At 41.5% G+C, this 22098-nt stretch overlaps 1 protein-coding gene across 6 annotated transcripts in view; it reads left to right on the top strand.

The window, feature by feature from the left end:
* DOCK9 (dedicator of cytokinesis 9) overlaps positions 1 to 22098 on the top strand; it is a 283314-nt gene that overhangs the window by 246531 nt on the left and 14685 nt on the right. For 3 of the 6 annotated variants that reach the window (XM_028112023.2, XM_028112021.2, XM_028112020.1), the window contains exons 42-49: positions 1053 to 1166; positions 1263 to 1478; positions 2966 to 3023; positions 3955 to 4032; positions 6287 to 6393; positions 17578 to 17700; positions 18413 to 18526; positions 20101 to 20247. In XM_028112023.2, coding sequence (XP_027967824.1) covers positions 1053 to 1166; positions 1263 to 1478; positions 2966 to 3023; positions 3955 to 4032; positions 6287 to 6393; positions 17578 to 17700; positions 18413 to 18526; positions 20101 to 20247 — 957 coding nt within the window. The remainder of the gene's footprint in view (positions 1 to 1052; positions 1167 to 1262; positions 1479 to 2965; positions 3024 to 3954; positions 4033 to 6286; positions 6394 to 17577; positions 17701 to 18412; positions 18527 to 20100; positions 20248 to 22098) is intronic. The other 3 variants (XM_028112025.2, XM_028112024.2, XM_028112022.2) reach the window with 1 other exon arrangement.

Here is a 22098-nt window from a genome sequence, read left to right as displayed (position 1 = left end):
AGATTCATGGATACAACCATGAACAAAACAGAACCCTCTCCTGGCCCCATGGAGTGTATAGTCTGCTGGAAGATAGACAAACCCCGAAGCTCTTCTCGATACACTGTCCCCAGTGCTGTAATAGGGGAACTGGAGTGCACCGAGGAGGGGAGGGGCATCTGGCTGGGGCAGGGAGCCTTCTAGAAGATGTGAAAGTTGAATAGAGGTTAGCAGGTTTGGAGGGTGAGCATGTTCCAGGCGACGGATGCACAAGGGGGCGGGCCTGTCCAGGGAACTGGAGAAGGTCCTTACAGTGAAGTAAAGAATATGGGTGAAAACAACTTGAGAAGACGTCATTGCGTATTTGGAGGGATCGCCTGGACTGTTGCTGAGAATGGATCAAGGGAGTCAAGGCCTTAGCTGGAAAGACTTCGGGGAAACCATGGTCAAATCCAGGCCAGAGAGGATGGTGTCTTGGACCAGGTATGGTAAGGTTAGAAGAAGGGGAGAATGAGTTGACAGTACTTAGTGACTGATGATACCTGGGGACGGTGAAGGAAAAGGAGGGAATAAAGATGGAATCCGTATGTCAGCTTTAGTGACTGGGTAAAGGCGGAGCGTACCCCAGACACCAGTGAAGACAGACCCCCCCCCCATCGCATAGTTAATATGTTTATGTTTTAATAAAAAATGCAAAGGACAGTCCACTTACTGAATATTTAGTGGGTATACATTCAAACCAGTTACCCGAGGAGGTAAATGATAAGGTCTCCCTCTTTATTAGAGAAAATAAGTGACTATCCATATGATACAGGCTTATCTGATTCTCATGCCTCTACACTTTCCTGATGAGCATTTTGCTATGCAAACAAAATACTTAAGGATAGCAAAATCACCTCCTGAAATGATCCTTGGAAGGGGAAAAAGATGACTCAGACATTGTTCCCTGCACTGGAATGATCTGTGCTCAAAACTTTGCCCTGTCCTCATGCACATCCTAACTGAAGGCAGGAGCCAAGTCTGGGGAGTCATTTGAAGGTGAAATTACTTGTTCACATTTGTGTGTCCCTAAGGTCATTATTTCCGTCAGCCAGCTGATAGCAGATGTTGTTGGGATCGGGGGAACCAGATTCCAGCAGTCCCTGTCCATCATCAACAACTGTGCCAACAGTGACAGGCTCATCAAGGTGGGTGACCCCCAAGACTGCCTCATCATCTAGTGTGGATGCGGACAGGCAGAACACAGCTGAAAGCCATGTGTCCTTCTTCCACCCTTGTTTTAGCACACTACCTTTTCCTCGGACGTGAAGGACTTGACCAAAAGGATACGCACAGTTCTGATGGCCACCGCCCAGATGAAGGAGCATGAGAATGACCCGGAGATGCTGGTGGACCTCCAGTACAGTCTGGCCAAGTCCTACGCCAGCACTCCTGAGCTCAGGAAGACATGGTTGGACAGCATGGCCAGGATCCATGTCAAGAATGGGGATCTGTCTGAGGTAGCCCAGCAAGACTCTCGAGCTGGGTTTTTGGGAAAACTATGTCTCATTCACTAAAAGAAGCCAATTATAAGAAAAGTTTCCCGGTAATCGAAAGAAATGATACTTCAGCAGTGTTAAGCTTGGGGTTGCTTCACAACTTCTAAGCATCTCAACAGTTTACAACACTGTAAAGAAATGTTTCTGTCACAGGAGAGCATGTTTGAAAGCTCTTAGAAAGCATCCACGGTCACATACACTCCTGCTAATTCAAGTGCGCTCCGTTTCTGCATCAAAACTCCTCTCTAGTTCTAAAATTCAGCTCTTTGATGATGAAATTTAATGTTCCTGTTATTAAAGTAATGATAGGACCCTGCTTTTTCCTTTTGGAGGTAGTCCATTGTCATCTGTGGATGTGGTAGGCCTCAGAGCGCTGCCCGTGTACAGAGCGTGTTTCCAGGAGTAGACAGCGTGGGGGCAGGGAGTTGGGTGTGTGGGCCCCAGAGACAGAGCAAATCCAACACTTACTTACTCGCTGTGATGAGCCCATTTTTCACCCCTCTGTGCCTCGTGACACCATCTGTAAAAGGGGAGACATTAAGGACAGCAGTGGGCTGTACGGCAGGTTCTGTGTTCTTCTGAAAACTGTTTATGATTTGGGCCTAAAGCATTTAGGTATGGTCAGCAGTGTTACCAAAGAAGCGTGATTTTACTTTTAAACTTCGGTAATTGCCTAAACTAGTACAGTTATGTTCTACATCTGAAAATTTTATGTAACTGTTTTTACGTATTGATTATTCAAGAAGTCCATTCTGTTTGACCATAAATTTAATCTAAACTACATATTGGCATAATGAAAGTGAATTACATACTACTACTAGTAATTTTTCTATCATTCTGACACAGAACCAGGGGCTCAGGCATCAGAATCATGTTCATTTCCAACAGCTGTTTTTTATAACACTGTGGCAACTTCGTTAAAAAGAAAAAATTTTTTTATCTTTCGTTTTAAAGTGTTTAGAATGTTACCTAATTAACATTAAGCTATAATTTTGGTTTAGAATTCTATGTTGGGAAGCAATTGCTACATCTTTTTTTAAGCTGAGAGAAAACTATTAGCTGCTGAAATTTGAGCAGTTCTCTCAGAATCTAGAAAGACACATGCCTTTTCTTCAAATGGTCTTCTTTTTACCTTAAGAGAAATGATGCGGAAATCATCAATATAGTAAGAAAAAATGCTTTTCTTAATGTCTTATATTAAAATTTAGTAATTCTAAACAGAAATGAGCCTTAGCAAACTTACTACCATTTGTCTCAATTTGCAATGTATTTCAAAACTTCATTTTATGTGAATTGTTCCAGTTTTATCAAAAGGTAAGATGTCAGCTCTTAGAACCCTAGTTTCCTTGAGATCTAATACAAGTACATGCAGGCACTAGATTTCTGTCTGGGAGCATTCTGACGCGCTCTGTACATGGTGATTCTGAAGCACGTGTCTTTTATTGTAGGCAGCGATGTGTTATGTCCATGTCACAGCCCTGGTGGCAGAATATCTCACACGGAAAGGTGAGGAAGGATTCCTGTGTTTTGTGAAATGAATATAAAACTATACAAAGCAGCAAAGACAAGTGGGAGCCATTCAGAAAGATTTGGAGGTGGGGGGTTGGGGGGTTGGATTTGGGTGTGTGTGTGTGTGTGTGCACGTGCACGCACTGTGTTCATTGTTTTATTCACTGGTAAGACATTGGCTTGGCTTGGTAGGCACAGCAGAGGTGCCAATATCAAAAACAAAACTAGATGGCATGTTATTGTATAACCTTTAACTAATGGCTCTATCTTGCAAAAACTAGTTAATGGGCTTTGCGTCTGGGTATCCTTGACTGGCCAATGTTGAGCTGAGAGAAGATTTATTTTCCCTTCAGATAGTTCCCACTGGAACGGTTTTATCAATCAAATGACAGTTTTAACGGGAGATTATCAGACAACGTTCTTTTAGAACCACAGCCCAATTGGCTTTATTATGTGGGTAGGCAGCCTTGTTGGCCAGAAACCTTGCCTCCCCAGGGAGGGAGAGGGCAGGAGTGTGTAAGTGCGCTCTTTTGTGCATTATATGTTTGTTCCCAGTTGAGCAGTCCATGAATTCTTTCATGGGTTCTTTTGGTTAAACACCAGTTGCTCATTTCCATTTCAAAATCAAGAGATTTTTAGAAAAGCTGCTCATGTGTGCCTGTGTCCTGGAGCATAGCAGTACCAGATCTGGCTTACAAGAAGTCCGTTTGCAAAGTGAGAGATAGTATAAAGTCAGGTGCCAGGGCCAGGGAATTTCTGTATTTCTAGTCCAGCTGGCTAATTTAGGATGGAATTGAAGGGAATCTAGGCTTGTCATACATCAGAGCCCAAAAGAAAAAGAAATTGAAGAGGGTTTCCGTATTCTCTTGATACTAGCGTGATTTGCTGTTGAGACCTTTTGTCAGGTAATACATTTCCTCGTGTTTAGAAGCAGACATAGCCCTCCGTCCGGAGCTGCCCCTCTTCCCCTCCAGCCACAGCACCTGCCAGAGGAGGCGCCGGGGAGGTGAGCCTGAGGGTGGGCCCGGCCCCCAGGGCCCCAGCTGCCCCATCCACCTGACACTTAGAGGTGTGGGGATTTTCCCTTGCAACTCTGCATGGATAGACTTGGCTCTCCTTCCTTCTTTTTCTCTCCATTTCCATGGCACATGTTCCTATGCAAGGAGAGGACGCGCTTGGGCCACCCTTGTACTTACTTCACTGGAGCTGAGGCGTATATTTTAAATATACTCTCTACCCAGAAACCTGGGGGGTTGGCGTCTATAATTTTGCTTTTTTGTATGTTAATGTATCCTCAAGCTCCTAGATTAATACTTGTCATAGGGGGAGTCTTTTGTCTCAAGGCTTGGACACTTTGACCGTCATGCAGCAGAAGAATCTCTCCCTTTACAAATCTACTCTTTTTTTAAATCATTATTATTATTATGTTCAGTTAGCCACTGTATCATACATAATTAGTTTTTGATGTAGCATTAAGTGATTCATTAGTTAAGTATAACACCCAGTGCTCATCACGGCACATGTCCTCCTTAATGCCCATCACCCTGTTACCCCCTTCTCCCCTCTGAAACCCCCAGATTGTTTCCCGAGGTCCATAGTCTCTCATGGTTCATCTCCCTCTCTGATTTCCCCCCCTTTGGATTTCCCTCCCTTCCCCTATGGTCCTCCGTGCTATTGCTTATGTTCCACATGAGTGAAACCATATGATAATTGTCTTTCTCTGCTTGACTTCACTTAACATAATCCCTTCCAGTTCCATCCATGTCATGCAAATGGTGGGTGTTCATCGTTTCTGATGGCTGAATAAATATTCCATTGTGTATATGTACCACATCTTCTTTATCCATTCATCTGTTAAAGGGCATCTCGGCTCCTTGTGGACATTGCTGCTATGAACTTTGGGGTGCACATGCCCTTTCTTTTCACTACGTCTGTATCTTTGGGGTAAATACCTAGTAGTGCAATTGCTGGGTCATAGGGTAGCTCTATTATTAACATCTTGAGGAACCTCCATACTGTTTTTCAGAGTGGCTGTACCAGCTTGCATTCCCACCAAGAGTGTAAGAGGGTTCCCCTTTCTCCACAAATCTCTTTCAAGTCGTGATTTCAAAATACTCTGTGTTCCTCTTTTTCCCAAAATATGGGAGGTCTCAATTCAAGTTTTGGGTTCTGTTTTGCTTTATTATAAACAGTGACCTCAAAATAGAGTAGCAAGATGTTTCAAGTCCTTCTGTACTTGATCGTTTTTGTCCAGCTGACATTGTCTAACTGACATATGACTTTTCCCCAGTGACTCCAAGATGAGTGAAGGCCCCAAAAGGGCCATTATTGCTTAAGGGGTTTATCCTTTTTTTTTTTTTTAAGATTTTATTTATTTATTTGACAGAAAGAGAGAAAGAGCACAAGCAGGGGGAGCAGCTGAGGGAGAGGGAGAAGCAGGCCGAGCAGGGAGGCCAATGCGGGGCTCGATCCCAGGACCCTGGGACCATGAGCCGAGCTGAAGGCAGACGCTTAACCAACGGAGCCACCAGGCACCCCTGGCGTTTATCCTTACCCCGGTTATTTATCCCAGCTCCAACCTTAGACCGTTTCCCCTAGAGAATCAGAGTGCTTAGGCCCCTGCAGTATTCATACTGCCGGCGCTCCAGCTCTTCGCCTGTGGGGAGGACAGGAGGCCCATCCTTACCCCTCAGGCAGCAGATACGGAACCAGCTAAAACAGCCTCTCAGCTCATGGCTCCGGCTGGTGAGTTCCTCTCGGTAGACTGCTCCATGAAGGAGAAGAGCAAGTTCTCATCTGAGTTCTGGGTTACCCTCAGCCACGGTGGGAGAGGTGACAACTTGAAGGAAACAGTTCTGTTTGAGTCATGTTTCTCTTTGATTGGCTTTGGCTTTATTTTTCTTGGTATCTGAGCATGGGTCACCGTACCAAATCAAATTATTGTTATTTTAAAACTACTAATTTGGATCCAGTCCCTGTTTCAGTTTATTTAGTTTATTTAAAGATTGCATACATTTTAATAAAGGTGGTTGAGAAATTAAAAGGATGAGGAAAGAACTGAGGGAGGAGAAGGCTAGGTATGAGGAAGCAAGTGAAGAGAAGCACACAGTGGCTGCCTGTGAGAACAGTGGCCTGAGACATAAGAGACTTCAGAGTTCGTTGTCTCCTTCAACACAGAAACATGGCGGCAGGAAGAACCCTCAAGGTCCGTCCGCTTACGGGTTACTGACCGGCTCTCTCCCCTGCTGTGTCCATTCCAGGCATGTTTAGACAAGGATGCACAGCGTTCAGGGTGATTACCCCAAACATAGACGAGGAGGCCTCCATGATGGAAGACGTCGGAATGCAGGATGTCCATTTCAACGAGGTGAGCGCCTCGGTTGCCGGGCTCTTCGGTCCGTGGGTATCTCGGGCGCAGCTGTGCTCTGCCAGCACATCACACTGGTTTTCTCTCAGCAGCTGCCGCTACCTGCTTCACTCGGACTAAACTAATGCTCTAGACGGCTGAAACAGAACAGTGATAGCTCTGCCATCCCCCTTTCTAGGAATTCCTCCTTTTCTCTGGAAAGAGATTTTGAGGAGCTAGTTAGGAGCGAGGTGAGGCTAAGAGCTCAAACACATGTGGGAAAAGGTCCAGTATTTTGACCATAAGGCTTTTCATTCTTTCCAGCCATTAATTTCTCCAGCTCATGGGTTTTATTGCTATTTTAATCTTTTATTAGCATCACACTCTAACCAATTGAACTAACCGACCACTCAGACTTTTAAATCAGTGTCCCCCACCTGACCTCTCCCCCGTGTCTGCAGACATGCAGAGCCATGAGAGGCCAGACTGGGCTCAGGGGCTCAGAGCGGCCCAGTTCGTGGCCTCACTTGCGTGCCTCAGCCCAGAGTCTTCTCACCCTTGGTGAGAGGGGAACACCCTGCCCTCCCCCCGCACCCCCCCCCCCCCGCCCAGTAGAGAGCAGAAGGCTCAGCATTAGATCACTATGGCAGTTCCTGCCCCCCTCTTGGCAAAACAGGATCACCTTGCAGCACTTACCTGGAACCAGAAAGCTTTAAAATAAAGCGAGGCAGTGGAACAAACGCCAGGTGTCTGCCTGTGTTCCCTGAGTTTCCTCTTCGGTCACTGTCCGTCAGAAGGGCTTTCCCTGTGTACCTGCCTCCCCTCAGCTCACAGCCGAATGGAACAGTCAAGGGAAGCTTGTCGATCCTGCCTGTCTTTTAAAGAAAAGTAAAATTGTCTGTTCCTTTGTGTGGAGAGAAAGAACAGTGAAAGAAATAAATGTCTTCTGCCTCTGTTGTACTTGTTTTTATGAGGTGAAGCTCCTACAGTTAATATTATTGACTTTTAATCATGCTCTTGCCAGTAAGTAGGGCCACGAACACACATCCTCCCTGACATTAACCAGTCCAAGAATCAGTTCAAAGTGTGGTCCAAGAAGCCTTGGGGTCCCCGAGACCCTTTCAGGAAGTCTTTGAGGTCCCTCCTTTTCCAACCGAATGTGTGTGTGAGGCTGGACTTGCTTTGTATACATCATCCAAAGCAGCATGTTGAACAGATTGAATGCAGAAAGCAGGTATGAGAATGCGGGTTTCTCCTATGATGTCAGACGTTAAAGAGAGTTGCAAAAATGTAAAACAGTGCTACTCTTTTCCCTCATTTTTGGGGGGGAGAAAAATGTTACCTTTTTCATTAAAAAATGTTATTTTTTCATTAACATGTAATAAATTTATTGTCTTAATTAGATTAATAAATCTTTTAGCATTTTCCAGTTGCCATTCCTAATATTATAAATATGGAGAGAGAACACCCATATACATAAAAGTTCTCAGTAATTTTTAAGGCATTCTCAATAATTTTAATTATATATATATATATAAAGGGGTCTTAAGGCACCATAATTTAAGAACCACTGTCATAAATTGTCTGGTCTCAAATGACCTTCTAAATTAAAAAGTAAACATGAGAAAGAAGGATAATATTTTGAGTGCATTTCACATTTAAATATTAAAGTAATTTTAACTATGATAGATGAAGTTTTCTAGGAATCCCAAAGGAAAAAAGCAGTTGATTATTGCATGGTATTGACAGTTCAGCTGTCTCTCTACCTTGAAACACCTGGGCAGATGGTAGTTTTTAATTTTTGCTCTGAAGTGTGAAACCTGTTGCTGAGGCAGTAAGGTTTGCACACTCTTGGCCTTGAACTTCAAGGCGAGTGTGACTGGGTTTTTCTCTGAGAAGACGCTCAGATGTATTGTCTCCTTGCAGAAACCACCCTTGTCCAACCCGGTACCTAGACAGACCTCTGGAGTACAGCATTTTGTTTAGAATTTGATAAGGAAAGCAGTGGTGCCAAGAACAACTAAAGTAAACAGTTCTCAGTAACCTGTCCTGCGGGGATGATAAAATGAAGCTCAGGGGTTTGCTCGTCTGATTAAGTAACAGGCTGGAGTAATCACTGCAGGCTAGAGAATCAGCCGAGGAAATCAAGCTCAGGGTTTATTGAGGAAATTTGTGAATGGCACCCAGCCTGAGTGATAACTAAACATGTGAGAGGGGTAACTTTATCAGTGATTGCCAGAATATGGATTTTCCACCCTGTCATTGAAGCATAAAGTTGGTAAATGTTTAACAAGGTCCATAGTACGCGGTGATCTGTAACGATTAGGATATGACACAGTGGGGTTATAAAGTCCTAAGCAACTCCTGCATGTCAAGATTGAAACTAGCTGGGAGTTGAAAGAAGAACATGTTCCAAAAGTCAGGAAAGCAGAAATTGCCACCTACATTTTTGCTTTGACTATCAGGATGTTTCAAGAAAAAGAGGAAGTTGAACATCTCTCTCCCAGAAAGAGTTTTGGGGAAAGCTGAAAGGAATAGGTGTGTAACACATAGCTTAATAAAAATCATTGCCCTTTTAATCTGCATTATTAGATGTACTTAAATGCCTTGTGCTCTCCTAACATGATTTTCGTGGAGCTGCATAAGAACACACAAGTCTCCTAGCAGCAGACCTCAGATGGGTTTTTATTGATCACAGTTCATCTTCCCTGACTCTGATCTAAAGAGCAGACTGCCTCCCAGCTGCTTTTGATTAGATAAAAAGAAACATCCCATTCCTGTTTACAATTCTGTTACGCAAGTTAGAGCCTGTGCAGATTGAAGAATTCTGAGTCCCCTGTGCGTCAGAACTCCACACAGCCCATGAAGTTTTGAGATTCCTCCCTCAGCATCCCATGTAGAAATAGGCAGCACACTCGGGACATTGAAGAAAGGCTAATAAAGGGACTACTTTGAAAAAGTTTGGACAGGGTGTAGGGAAACCAACAAGTAATATTGCAGTACCCTCTAGGTTAGCAACATCTGGGGTACCCCCTCTCACCCTGTGGGCTAGGGGAGGGGTGAGGGAGAAACTCCACAGGGGGGCCACCTGACAGGTTATAGGGGAGAGCTTGGTCCCATACCCTGACAGGGAGGGACATGTGTGTAGCCACCCCATCCTCACTTTCCGCCTGCCCTCCAGGCTCCTACTGGACCATCCATTGGCTGAACTCAGCCAGGAGCCAGAGGACAGGGAGCACAGCCTGCAGGCCAGCAGTCCTGGTGCATCAACCTCCCAAAGCCCAGAGCTAGGAAGGATGCGCCAAGAGGGACTTTGGAAGGGGAAATAGAAAATACAGTCCATTCTCACCATTTGCCCACTTGCCAAAATTTCTTTATTACCCCCAAATCAATATCCATGTAGGCACTTTTGTGGTCATGCAGGTCATTGCAGTAGTGACCAGTGAACTTTGCCCATGGACTGGTCTAACTGGTCTACCCTTGGCTCATACCAGGACTTACTGGCCCGCTTCATTTTGCAAATATTTACAGAGCTTCCTTAGCACTGAACTAGGTGCTGGAGATAGAAATGTGAGCACAATGTGGTCTCTGCCCTACCACACTATACTGCATGCGGTGCTTTCTTCCCATTGAGGAGAAACACCAAAGCCACGGTCTGTTATAGTTTGAATTGAAGTTGTCTGAGTTCTTTGTGACCTGGAAATTTCTGTATTTACATAGATTGATTCATTCCATAAACGAGCTGTGTTCCATGTGGTAGCTTGGGGTTATATAAGTGATGTGCCTACCTCAGGAAGCATCACCTGGTTGAGTAGTCCTCAAATTTTAGTACGCTTAGTTAGAAATTACTTAGATTCCTGTTACAGATACAGATTTCCAGTCTTCCCACTCTGCCAGTCCCCAGATTCAGTTGGTTGAGTGTGGTACCTGGGAATCTGTATTTTAAGCATCACAAGTGATTATTTTGCTGCAAAGGGTTTTCAACTCTATCTTGAGAAAAAATAATACGGTGGACATGTGAATTAAGCCATAAAGTATGCCATTGCCCAAGCCTGGTCACACATTTATGTTATTTTTTTTTTAATTCTATTTATTTATTTCTCAGAGAGAGGGAGAGAGAGCACAAGCGGGGAGGAGAGGGAGAAGCAGGCTTCCCACGGAACGGGGAGCCCGATGTGGGGCTCGATCCCAGGACTCTGGGATCATGACCTGAGCCGAAGACAGATGCTTAACTGACTGAGCCACCCAGGCATCCCCGTTTACATTATTTCTAAATGGCAGATAATAGGGACAACATCTAGCTTCATAAGTAAGGTTAGATTAATCAATGCTAGATGGAAAAGTTAGCATTTAAATAAAAATTTTCAAATACCCTGTTTTTGTGCATACACATACACGCCCATATACGACATTAGTGTGCTATTCCCACAGACAGGTGCCCAGTGAGCTCAGTCACATCTCTGGGGCACACTGAAGACTGGAACTGGCTAATTTTTCAACAGTTGTCTCAATTGCTCATGAGGTTGGGGCACTGAGATCTTTTTAAGATCAGTCTGATAGCATAAAGTGTGAGCTTTCCAGATGCATAAAGTTCATCGAGGGTTTTTTTTTCCAACCAGTAATTACTTATTGTTCTTTGCATGTATTGGCAATTTAGAAAATGTATCTTGGCATTTAAATTTTAAGCAAGGTGATAAAACCATCAAGCTTTCTGTATAACCACCATTCAAGGTTATCACTATGACCATTGTCTGGATTAGCTCTGATTTTCAGGTGCAGTGATTGCTGGGAATTCTAAGTAAATTAATACACGGAATTTCTGCTGAGAATATCATTCATATATGCCCCAGTGTTTAGTTACTATGACGTCATAGTTCCTATGACTCTCTAATTTTGTGTTGACATATGGTCTCTCAAACTGAACTGTGATTACTGGTTCTTTCTTTTTTTTCTTTTACTTGTTATTTCTGTTCAAAGAATTATTACTTGATGCACCAGCTCTAAATGTCTAGGTATATATAGAGTTGACATTAGCCTGAATAATTTACCTTACTAAATTAAACTTTGGTGTTCAGAATCCATACTCTCCACTTTTATGAGAGGGCTCTTTTCTTATAGAAGCTATTTTTAGTTTGTTTGTTTTTTTTTAAGATTTATGTATTTGAGAGAGAGAGAGAGAGTGTGGAGGAGGGGCAGAGGGAGAGACTCTTCAAGCAGACTCCCTGCTGAGCATAGAGCCTGACGTGGGACTCTATCCCACGATCCATGAGATCATGACCTGAGCCGAAACCAAGAGTCAGACACTTAACTGACTGAGCCACCCAGGCGCCCCTTAGTTTGTTTTTGAGTAAAATCTATACAGACATTGCTTTTTGTAGTATATATTATCATTTCTTCATAATAATAACTGATATCAGACTGATAAACTATAGATCTGCCTCCTGAATCAGAAAAAAAGATAAAATAATGTCCAGTAGCATATAAAAGTTGATGATGTGTTATTTCCTAATTCCTGATTGCCATCAAATTGTGATACTTACTTCAATTATTTACTAAGCTCTGTTGGCTTTATCAAATGTTCTCATTTTCCAACCATTCTGGAGGAGTTTCCCTGGTCGAAGTCCATCTTTCTGAACCAAATATGACAGATTTTTCCATAATTAACTCAGTTGCCTATAGCATTGATATGCTACTTGAATTCAGGTTTCATTGTTATTAAACTTTTCACGTGTTTCTGGTTTGACTGAACAAGAGTAAGAATAGTATTCAAATCTTAGACTGCCAATTTGGGGCATTTGGCCCATAAATTCTATTTAATATATATTTATTCAGTGTCTAAATCTAGGGCCATTTAAAATATACCTGAAAGGCTGCTGTAAGGATACCTTACATGAATAGACAGAAGATCATTTCAAAATCAAGTAACATCTTCCTTATTGAATACATCATTGTGGTAGTTGACGTATGCCTATATGTATTTTCATATCTCAAAGTTATCTGCATTTAACTAATTTATTTTTGACATAAGAGTATAGCTCTTTAGTGTGTGTAAATCCTTTCCACACCACCACCCCATCCCAGCCTCTTCTCTTGCCACTTGCTGATTCAGATTTTATACTCTGAATAACCCCTCAGACTACTTGTAAATTCCTTACCCATCATGCTGCCCTCTGCCCCTGAATCTTTTGCCCCTGCTCGTCCCTCTCCCTGGAATGTCTCCCCTCTCTTCCTTTCTACTGCCACCTTTCACCTTCGCCTTGCTAACTCCTGATCATTTTTAAGACTCAGTCACCACTTTCTAGAACACTGTGTGTCTCTCCTTTCCCACATCACTAGGTGGATGCCGTTCCTGTCTGCATCCCTGATTGCCTGCGTGTTTCTTTATCAGCACTTACCAGCATTTTTTGTAATCTCTGTATGGATCAGTCTTCATACTGGACTCTTTGAGAGCAGGAAGTGCTTTATTCTCTGGTCATTGGCCTCTCCAGTACTCACCCAGAGACACACTGACTACTGTTAAATAAATAAACCCCTACGGCTCTCATTTCAGAGCATCTGCCCTTGTGACTTGCAGTTTGGGCACGTATTTGAAATCACTGTTTTCCTCATCCTCGGTATCTTAACATGTACCTCACGTCTTACAGTTGGTGGTCATGAGCCTCTAGTACATGAGTTCTAGTTGCTCTGAAGGATAACCTGTGTGTGTCTTTGAAGGCCTCCTGCTCAAAACAAATTTCATTTATGTGACATAGCCTAATAAACAACCTGCCTTCCACATTTATAGAAATAGAACCATTTTTATAAATTACAGAAACTTAATTTTATTTATATAAATTTGCCTTATAACCCCAATGTCAAACACAGTGCCTTGCACATAGTAGATGCTGGGTAAAATGTGTGAATGAATGAAGGAAAGAGTCAGGTTAACAATGTGGTTGTGACTACGCCTAGTTATAACTTTTATAATTCTTTGAGAAGAATTTTCAACTTTCTGTGAGATTACATTAAAACGACTCTAGATGTTTATTGTGCTATAACTGCTACAACATGAAATTAAGAATCTGTAGGTCTCTTTGGTCCCGTCCACAAACAGGGTATCATCATTGTGTATTCACCCCTGTTGTGTGGATTATCCTATACTAGTGGAACCAATTATAATTTTTTAAAGAAAGTTTACATTTCTCTTTGAACAAAGCCCAATATTGAGAAAAGGGGCCAAATGAGTAGTCTGTAAGTTAAGCCTAAGGATAGTTTTAAAATGGGTAAAGTTCCATTTGACTTACCTTATCAGAAGAATGCTTTGGGTGTACCTTTTCTCATCCCTGATGGGGAATTGAGCCTTCCAGAATTCCACCTCTGCCTGTAGTCCCTCAGCACCATTGAGAAGGAAGATGCTCAAAAACTACCCAGTAGCAACGTCTTTGACCTAAGGTGCGCAAGGAATGCCAGGCTTTGATAAAAGGACTGTTAACTCACTTCCCGACAGCAAAGGGCAGCTATGAATAATATTGTTATATTACTAAGAAAAATGCAGACTAATTCATTCCTCCAAGAAATTCCTAACCACCAAATATGTGGGTGGCACTATGGGATATTACATAGCCCAGTGGAAGTAAGATACCAGTTTTTAAAAATCACTACAAAGTAGAAAGCGAAGATTGAAACAGGAGAGATTTATTTAATTGGCCTGTGAATTTAACCACACAGCATTTATAGTTTTCAGAGCATTTTGATGGGTAAAATTTTATTTGATCCTCACGACCACCAAATTAGGTTAGACCTTTATTATATCCCCAGTTTTACTAATATGGAAAGGTAAATATATTGATACTGACATTATACAGGTTTTATTTGTATGCTTTTATCTAGCTTTTTATCATCAGAGGAGTGTGAGAATTTGTCATGCTCAGCCTGGGCAAATTCTCTCATTGGAAAAGATTTGAGACAAAACTTAAAAAGATGTATGTCTTTATAATACAAATGCACAAGAAGAGATGGTATTAGAGCCTTTCCTGATTTCTTCTTTGTCTATAGCTGTTATAGTAGTTACTATGTAATGTTTAGTGTTTGCACTTAAAAGACCTGCAATAAAAGTGTGAGACAACTGGTATACCTCTTTATAAGCATTGGCTCAGAGTTTAGTTACACTGATGACAGTTTTATGATTTGTATGTGGTAAACATGATATAAAAGTTAAATGCCTTGCTTTAAAGATGGTTTTTTTAAAGTCAGTATTTTCTGACAAATTGATTGACAACTGCTTTAGAAATGTTTATCTTTGGGGCGCCTAGGTGGCTCAGTCGATTAAGCGTCTGACTCTTGATCTCACCTCAGGTCTTGATCTCAGGGTCATGAGTTCAAGCTCCGCATTGGGCTCCACACTGGGTGTGTAGCCTGCTTAAAAATATATGTATATTTATTTTCTTTGGATCTATAAACTGTAAGCATTAGGCCTGTAATGAAACATTAGGTTAGGAATGAAAAACAAAGGTCCTGTCCTTCATTTACAGTATAATAGAGGATACAAACATGTTTAAAGGCAGCTAGCCTTAAAAGATACATTAGTGGATTTAATCTAACAAAATATAAACAAGAAAAATAAACCATGACCAAGTGGAGTTTACCCTGGGAATGCACTGTTGGTTCAACATTAGAAAACTAATTAATATAATTCACTATATTATTAAAATTGATTTACAGATTCAGAGAGTTCTGATCAAAGTCCCTTCTGGAGTTTTGGTAGAAATGGACAAAATGAATTCTAAAATTTATATGGAAAAGCAAAGGAACTAGACTAGCCAAAACAGTTTTGAAAAAGTTTGAAGAGTCACGCTATCTGACTTTTAAGGTTATTATAAAGCATTGGTTATCAGTTGGGGTAATTTTGCCCCCATCTCCCAGGGAACTTTTGGTAATGTCTGGAAATGGTTTTTTAATGTCACAATTTGGGGAAAGGGGGAAGGGAGAAGGTACCGCTCCTGGCATCTAGTCGTAGAGGCTAAGGATGCTGCGAAACATTCTATAGGGCACAGGACAGACTCCAGAACAAAGAGTTGTGTGACTCGACATATCATTAGTGTCACTGTGGAGACATCCTTCTATAGAACTGGAGTAGTAATCCAAACAGGGTGGTATTGGCACAAGGTTAGACATCTCTTATCGATAGAACAAAATAGAGAAGCCAGAAATAGACCCACACACATATGGTTCAGTTGAGTTTTTTCCCAGTCATTCAGATAATATAATTTATTTTCTTTGCTTTAGTAGAGCACATAGTATATTTGATACTTAGAGAAGATCATTTTTTTTAACACTTCCCTTGTCTTTTTTTCTTTCTTAAATTTAACTAACACATAGTATATTATTAGTTTCAGAGGTAGAGTTCAGTGACTCAGTGATAATCAATCTTATATAATACCCAGTGCTCATTACATCACATGCCCTCCTTAATGTCCATCACCGTTACCCCATCTCCCCACCCCACCCCCCAGCAACCCTCCTATGATTAATCATAGGTTCAGTTGATTTTTGACAAGGATTCAGAGGCAGTTCAGTGGAGAAAGGATAGTCTTCATCAAATGGTATTGGAACAATTAGACATTCATATTAAAAAAATGACCCATACTTTACACTATATTCAGAAATTACTCCATGGATCATAGACTTAAATGTAAAACTAAAACTTCTGGAAGAAAACATAAGGAAAAAATCTTTGTGGACTTGTGTTAAAGATTTTTTTCAATATATAAATCACAATCCAGAAAATAAAAACTTGATAAATTAAACTTCATCAGAATTAAAAACTTCTCCTCTTCAAAAGACACTGTTAAGAAAATCCAGACACAAACCTCAGATTGGGAGAAAATTAAAAACCACGTGTCTGGTAAAGGATTTTTATTCAACATACGTAAAGAACTCTCAAAACTCAATAAAAAACCCAGTAGAAAAATGAGCCAACAATTTGAATAGACACTTCGCCAAAGCTATAGAGATGACAAAGAAGCACACGAAAATTTGCTCAGTGGCATTAATGAAACCCCACTCAAATAGGCTTAAACAATAAAGGTTGAGTAAATTGGCTTCAATTAGGAAATTCCAGAAAGATTGACAACAATCAATGTGAATGTTTGACAGTTATCCATGATACAGTTGCTTTGGGAAAGAGGGGGAGCTTTCCACTCTGTTACTAAGGCACATGGGCCCCTGCCTGGCTCTCAGGATGTCAGCCCCAGTCAGGTTCCTTGCTGCCTGTCATGTGTGGGCCGATGAGAACACTTCTGTCCCAGCCTTCCAGGACAGGGTCCTAAAATTCACCCTGATTGGCCCATTTAGGTCACATGTCCACAGATGATGAAACAATGACTGTGGCCAGGAAATAGATTTATGCTGATTAGTTTACCCCTGAGCCACATGCCCCAACCCCTGAGTCATGAAAAGTGTTAGCTCCTCCAGAGTCCAAGAACTTTAATAGAGGCTGGGTGACTACCCAAACTGCAGTAGATAGAAACTTACAAGGATAGGAGGAAAGGTTGTTGGTGAGGCAGGCATCATGCCTACCATGTACCATCACTAAATTGCTCTGAGATGCTTAATTTGGGTTGAAGTCACACTTAGTAATTTCATGTCTCAACATTGTCATTGTTTCTCAGAAAGGAAAAAAAAAATATTTCCTTTTTTTTTTTTTCAAAGATTTGTTTATTTACCTTAGAGCAGGGAGGAAGGGGAGAGGGAGAAAGAATCTTAAGCAGGCTCCCCGCCGAGCACAGAGCCCAACGGAGGGCTCGATTCCACGACCCTGAGATCATGATCCAAGCCAAAATCAAGAGTCAGACCCCAACCGACTGAGCCACCCAGATGCCCCAGGAAAAAAAATTTTTCTAAATTATAGTTACAAAAATAGAACTAAACACCAATTGAGAGCCTGTGTGAAGCTATCAGTGTCCATTTTTTCCTCATGGTATATAACTATTACACAGGCATACAGTGTGACCCTTCATTTCTGCTTGTAAATGATTGAAAAATGGCTAATTAAAAAAGAACATAGTGATGAGCTATTTACTACAAGTGTGGAAGTTAGTGTTTAGAAATAATGTATTTTGACATTTTCCTCCTAACCATCCTAATTGGTTAAGCATTCTGCAAAGAATACAATGTCATGTTTCCTGTAACACTCTTTTCTGACTGATGGCCTTCTTTTTTGATCAGGATGTGCTCATGGAGCTTCTAGAGCAGTGTGCAGATGGACTCTGGAAGGCTGAACGCTATGAGCTAATCGCTGACATCTATAAACTAATCATCCCCATTTACGAGAAACGGAGAGATTTTGAGGTATCAGAGTGGTTTGTTTTTTCCTGTTTGAGAGGACAGTGGGGTGACACATGCACTCAAACCTTCTTACATGCAAAGAGAGCAAGCAGGCCGTGATCAGAGATGACCTGTGCTCTCTGACCCTCCGTGTGATGCTGGAGGTCACCACCTGCAGAGCATTATACGTGGCCCACATGGGCCCCACCTCTATACAGATCCCAAATTTCAAAAAACAAGGATGGGTAATTGTGCCACTCCATTTTTGAAAGGTTACCAAGAACAGAGTTTTATAATCACCGGGTGCCTTCTTCCTCAGAGCTCCTCCTTGCTCCATCCGCATGGAAGGCCATTGTCCCTGCCAACCTCCCTGGGGAGGCTGTCCAGCTTCTTGTAGCATATCAGAGAAGTAGGAAAAGCAGAGACTAAAAACGTCATCATAGGACTTTACCATCTGTGACATTTCATGTTTACACTTGAAAACAGAAGGTGCTTACTGCCATGTGGAGATTTGATGGATCCTCAATATGCAAAATTGCTCTTTGGGTAGAAAATACTATAATTGAAAAATGGTCATTACCAGTTGTGCAGTGGAGACAGTCTTGATTTTGCGTGTGTGTGTGCGTTTTGTTACTCAAGTCCAAGAAATTTTTACCTCTGTGGTCTCATTTAATTGTTTTAAAACTGATTCTCCTAGTTGCAAGTGGGAAGAAATGGGTTTTGTTCTGCTTTTCAGAGGCTGGCTCATCTGTATGATACACTGCACCGGGCCTACAGCAAAGTGACTGAGGTCATGCACTCAGGCCGCAGGCTCCTGGGGACATACTTCCGAGTGGCCTTCTTTGGACAGGTGAGCCTCCTCTCTGTTCTGTAGGCCCTCCTAAGTCCTTGTTTCTGTTTTTGTTATTTTTAAATCTATAAATTTGTATTTTGTAAATTTTGTATTTTCTATAAATGCTAATTTGATGAATTTGTCATATTTAGTATGATTCTTATCTTCCTCGGCAGTAAACTTTCTGCTTTTTTTTCTTTCTTCCTGTCTTTTCTTTATTACTTTCTTAAGGCAGCGGTAAGTTCTCCCTCCATAAGACATTTTTAGCACCACTTTTGGTACCTCAGTGTGGTTCGCAAGTTTCCTTTTCCAGTCTGTATGTATATCTGTCCAGTCATTACAAACTCAAAAAAAAAAAAAAATTTAACATTTTATTCCATTTACAGAAATAAATCACCTGTTTCCTTACACTTCTATACTGCATGTTTTAAAACCAAAATTAAGACTTTCTGGTTTCCTTTGTTCCCTGTGCATCTCTATCTTTTGTAGTATAATATCTCCACAAGTATATTTACCATTGTCATAGTTCAGAAACCCTGTAGAAAAGGGTTCATTTAAATTTAACTGAAAGTTTAACCTCCAAGTCTCTAACATGATTAAATGGTATTAAATTATAATCCATTTATTTAGGGTGTGTTGTTTTCTATGAGCATTATATAACCTTCAATTTATCCTGTTATTGTCTTTTATAACTTTATAGCAATACCAGTTTACAGACAGTGAAACAGATGTGGAGGTAATTATAGTAAATGCTTAAAAAGCAAGTAATGTAGTGAAATCACTGCATCTAAACTCCTAGTTTGATGTGGGTGTTGTCTCATGTTAGCCTGCATTTTTTTTTTAATATACTGTGTTTTTTGCACCATTTTTATTTTAGATGAGAAACTTTATTTTCATTTATTTCAAGTATTAACCCCAATCTGGACTTTAAAATGTTCAACCTTTTTCACTTCCCATGCAATTCTAAGCCTTGTTCTATTCAGACATGATTGGTGCTAAATCACATGCTAACCGGTGATAGTGAAAATATTTTCTGCTATTATCCTCCAGCCCTTTCATATTTTTCTCATAAGTAGAGCAAAATGGAATTTATGCAAACCTCGGATAACTTTTGCCGAACCTGCTCCAGACTGGAATGTTTCTGTTTATGCCGTAAAGTCCTGTGTCAATGGGGGAGGCCTGTGAGGGGGGTTGTGTGCGTTTCCGAGGCCTGCCCAGAGCAGGCTGCCGAATCATTCATAGTGAGCTCTGCTGCTTGGGAATGTGAAACAGGCTTGAATCCCATCATGCGATCCCGAGAGAAGTCTTGAGTCTCCAGTCCTCCATTTCACTCAACACTTAATGACAGCGTTCTTGAATGAGTCTGCAGTTTTGTGTTTTCCTTTATCTTTGCACCCCAACTTCACATTATTTTCCTTCCACTTCAGAAAGCCTGTTTAAGTCGGATTTTATTTTAGAATCACCCTCCCTACCCCACCCCGCCTTTTTTTTTTTTTTTTTTTTTTTTAAACCTTATAACACAAGAATCCTTCCTGGGTGGTAAGCCTGGGGCTTATAGTTGGGAATAGCTCTAATTGTGCTTTATGTCACAGGGGTTCTTTGAAGATGAAGATGGAAAAGAGTATATTTACAAAGAACCCAAACTCACACCTCTGTCAGAAATTTCCCAGAGACTTCTTAAACTTTACTCAGATAAATTTGGTTCTGAAAATGTCAAAATGATACAGGATTCTGGCAAGGTATGACTATGTTTGGAAATATAGCAATATAATACTGTATTGATTGATTATGTGTGGCTGGTTATATATTCATAAATGCGTATACAGGGAAAAAAAAACAGGAAAAATTAAGAATGGTTGGCCTTGAGTAGCAAGTGTAATTTTTTTCTTCTTGACACCTTTCTGTGATTTCCGATGCCCTTCATTAAGTAAAGATTTCATAATTTTAAAAAGCCTGGGTGGCTCAGACGGGGTTAAGCATCTGCCTTTGGCTCAGGTTATAATCCTAGGGTCCTGGGTTCAAGTTTTGCATTGGGCTCCTTGCTCGGTGGGGAGCCTGCTTCTCCCTCTACCTGCCACTCCCCCTGCTTGTGATCTCTCTCTCTCTGACAAATAAATAAAGAAAATCTTTTTTAAAAAAAGACATTATTTTACAGAGTAACGTCTGAAAGGATATACCATTTTCACTGTGATGTTGGACAGATGGGACAGGCTGACAGACCAAGGAAGGAACTAACTAGCCAGCACATTTGTAGGAATGAGATCTACTTTCTGTTTAGAGAGGCTGCCCTCTGCTGTATTGCTCTTATGAAGACCTTTTCTGAAACTACACATTTCTCCTGTATATTTATGTGTTCCACTGTCTTCAGGGTATCTCCAGGAATTTGGGCATCCCTTTGCTTCCTGAAATTCAGGCCGAGATAGAGCTCCTGTTTTTTGCATTAAAAATGTCCTCCTGCTAACTAAAAAGCCAAACAAGTGAATAAACAAACAAAAAGCAGAATTAGACCTATAAATAGAGAATAAACTGGATGGTTGCCAAAAGGGAAGAGGGTGGAGGGATGGACAAAATGGCTGAAGTTAAGTAGATGTGGGCTTCCAGTTAGAGGCACAGCATAAGGCATATGATACTGAAATGATCGTGTGATGGTGTCGTATGGGGACAGATGGTAGCTGATTTGTGGTGAGCATGGCATACTATATAGAGATGTTGAATCACTACATTGTACACCTGAAACTAATGTAATACTGTTTGTCAATTATACTTCAATTTAAAAATAAAAAAAACTGGGGCTCCTGGGTAGCTCAGTCGGTTAGGCATCTGACTCTTGGTTTTGGTTTAGGTCATGATAGCATGAGTCATGGGATCGAGCCCTGTGTGGGGCTTGGCGCTCAGTGGGGAGTCAGCTTGAAGATTTTTCTCCCCCTGCCCCTCCCCCTGGCTCACACGTGCACACACACACACACATACTCTCTCTAAAATAAATAAATCTTTTAAAAAAATAATGTAAATAAATAAATATTAAATATTAAGCAAACAAAAATGTCCTCCTGCTCAATTTCCAGCAGTGATAAGCTCTACGTCCTTCTAAGTTCACCCTTTTAAAGAATCCCTAGTTCATTTTCCATTCTGAGCCCTGCTTTGGAATCCCTAGTCTCTGAAATTTGTTTCCTTGAGGCCCTTTTTTTCTCCAGGGAAGAGTCTTCCAGTTTCCTGCCCAAGTGGTAGAGAGGGGACAAGGAAGCAGGTAATTCTGGAATCTGGATGCAGGACATGAGCAAGGATTGAAGGTCCCACGTTCGGCCTGCAAGCTTTGACCTGCTCACCCTGTGTTCTGCTCTGTACCTTTGCCCCTGCTTTCTGCTGAGACTGGTAAACCCATTTAGACCTTTTCCAGACCAGTTTCTCCAAGGAGCAACCTCTTCTGTCTTGTGGGGCGGAGACTAGGGAAGGGAACCTGGAGTTTGGCCACTCCAAATAGACTTTGGCCACTCACTCTGGTTTCCACCCTACACCTCTCCCAGTCACCCTAATCCTGTTCTAGCCCTCTGTGGACATCAGTCCATTCAGGCTGCTGTAACAAACACCAG

This window comes from Eumetopias jubatus, unplaced genomic scaffold, assembly GCF_037043125.1.
Source record: "Eumetopias jubatus isolate StellerSeaLion01/CBP00866 unplaced genomic scaffold, mEumJub1_p1.0 scaffold_3, whole genome shotgun sequence".
NCBI classification, from domain to species: Eukaryota; Metazoa; Chordata; class Mammalia; order Carnivora; family Otariidae; genus Eumetopias; species Eumetopias jubatus.
This window is presented reverse-complemented; position numbering and strand designations above follow the sequence as displayed.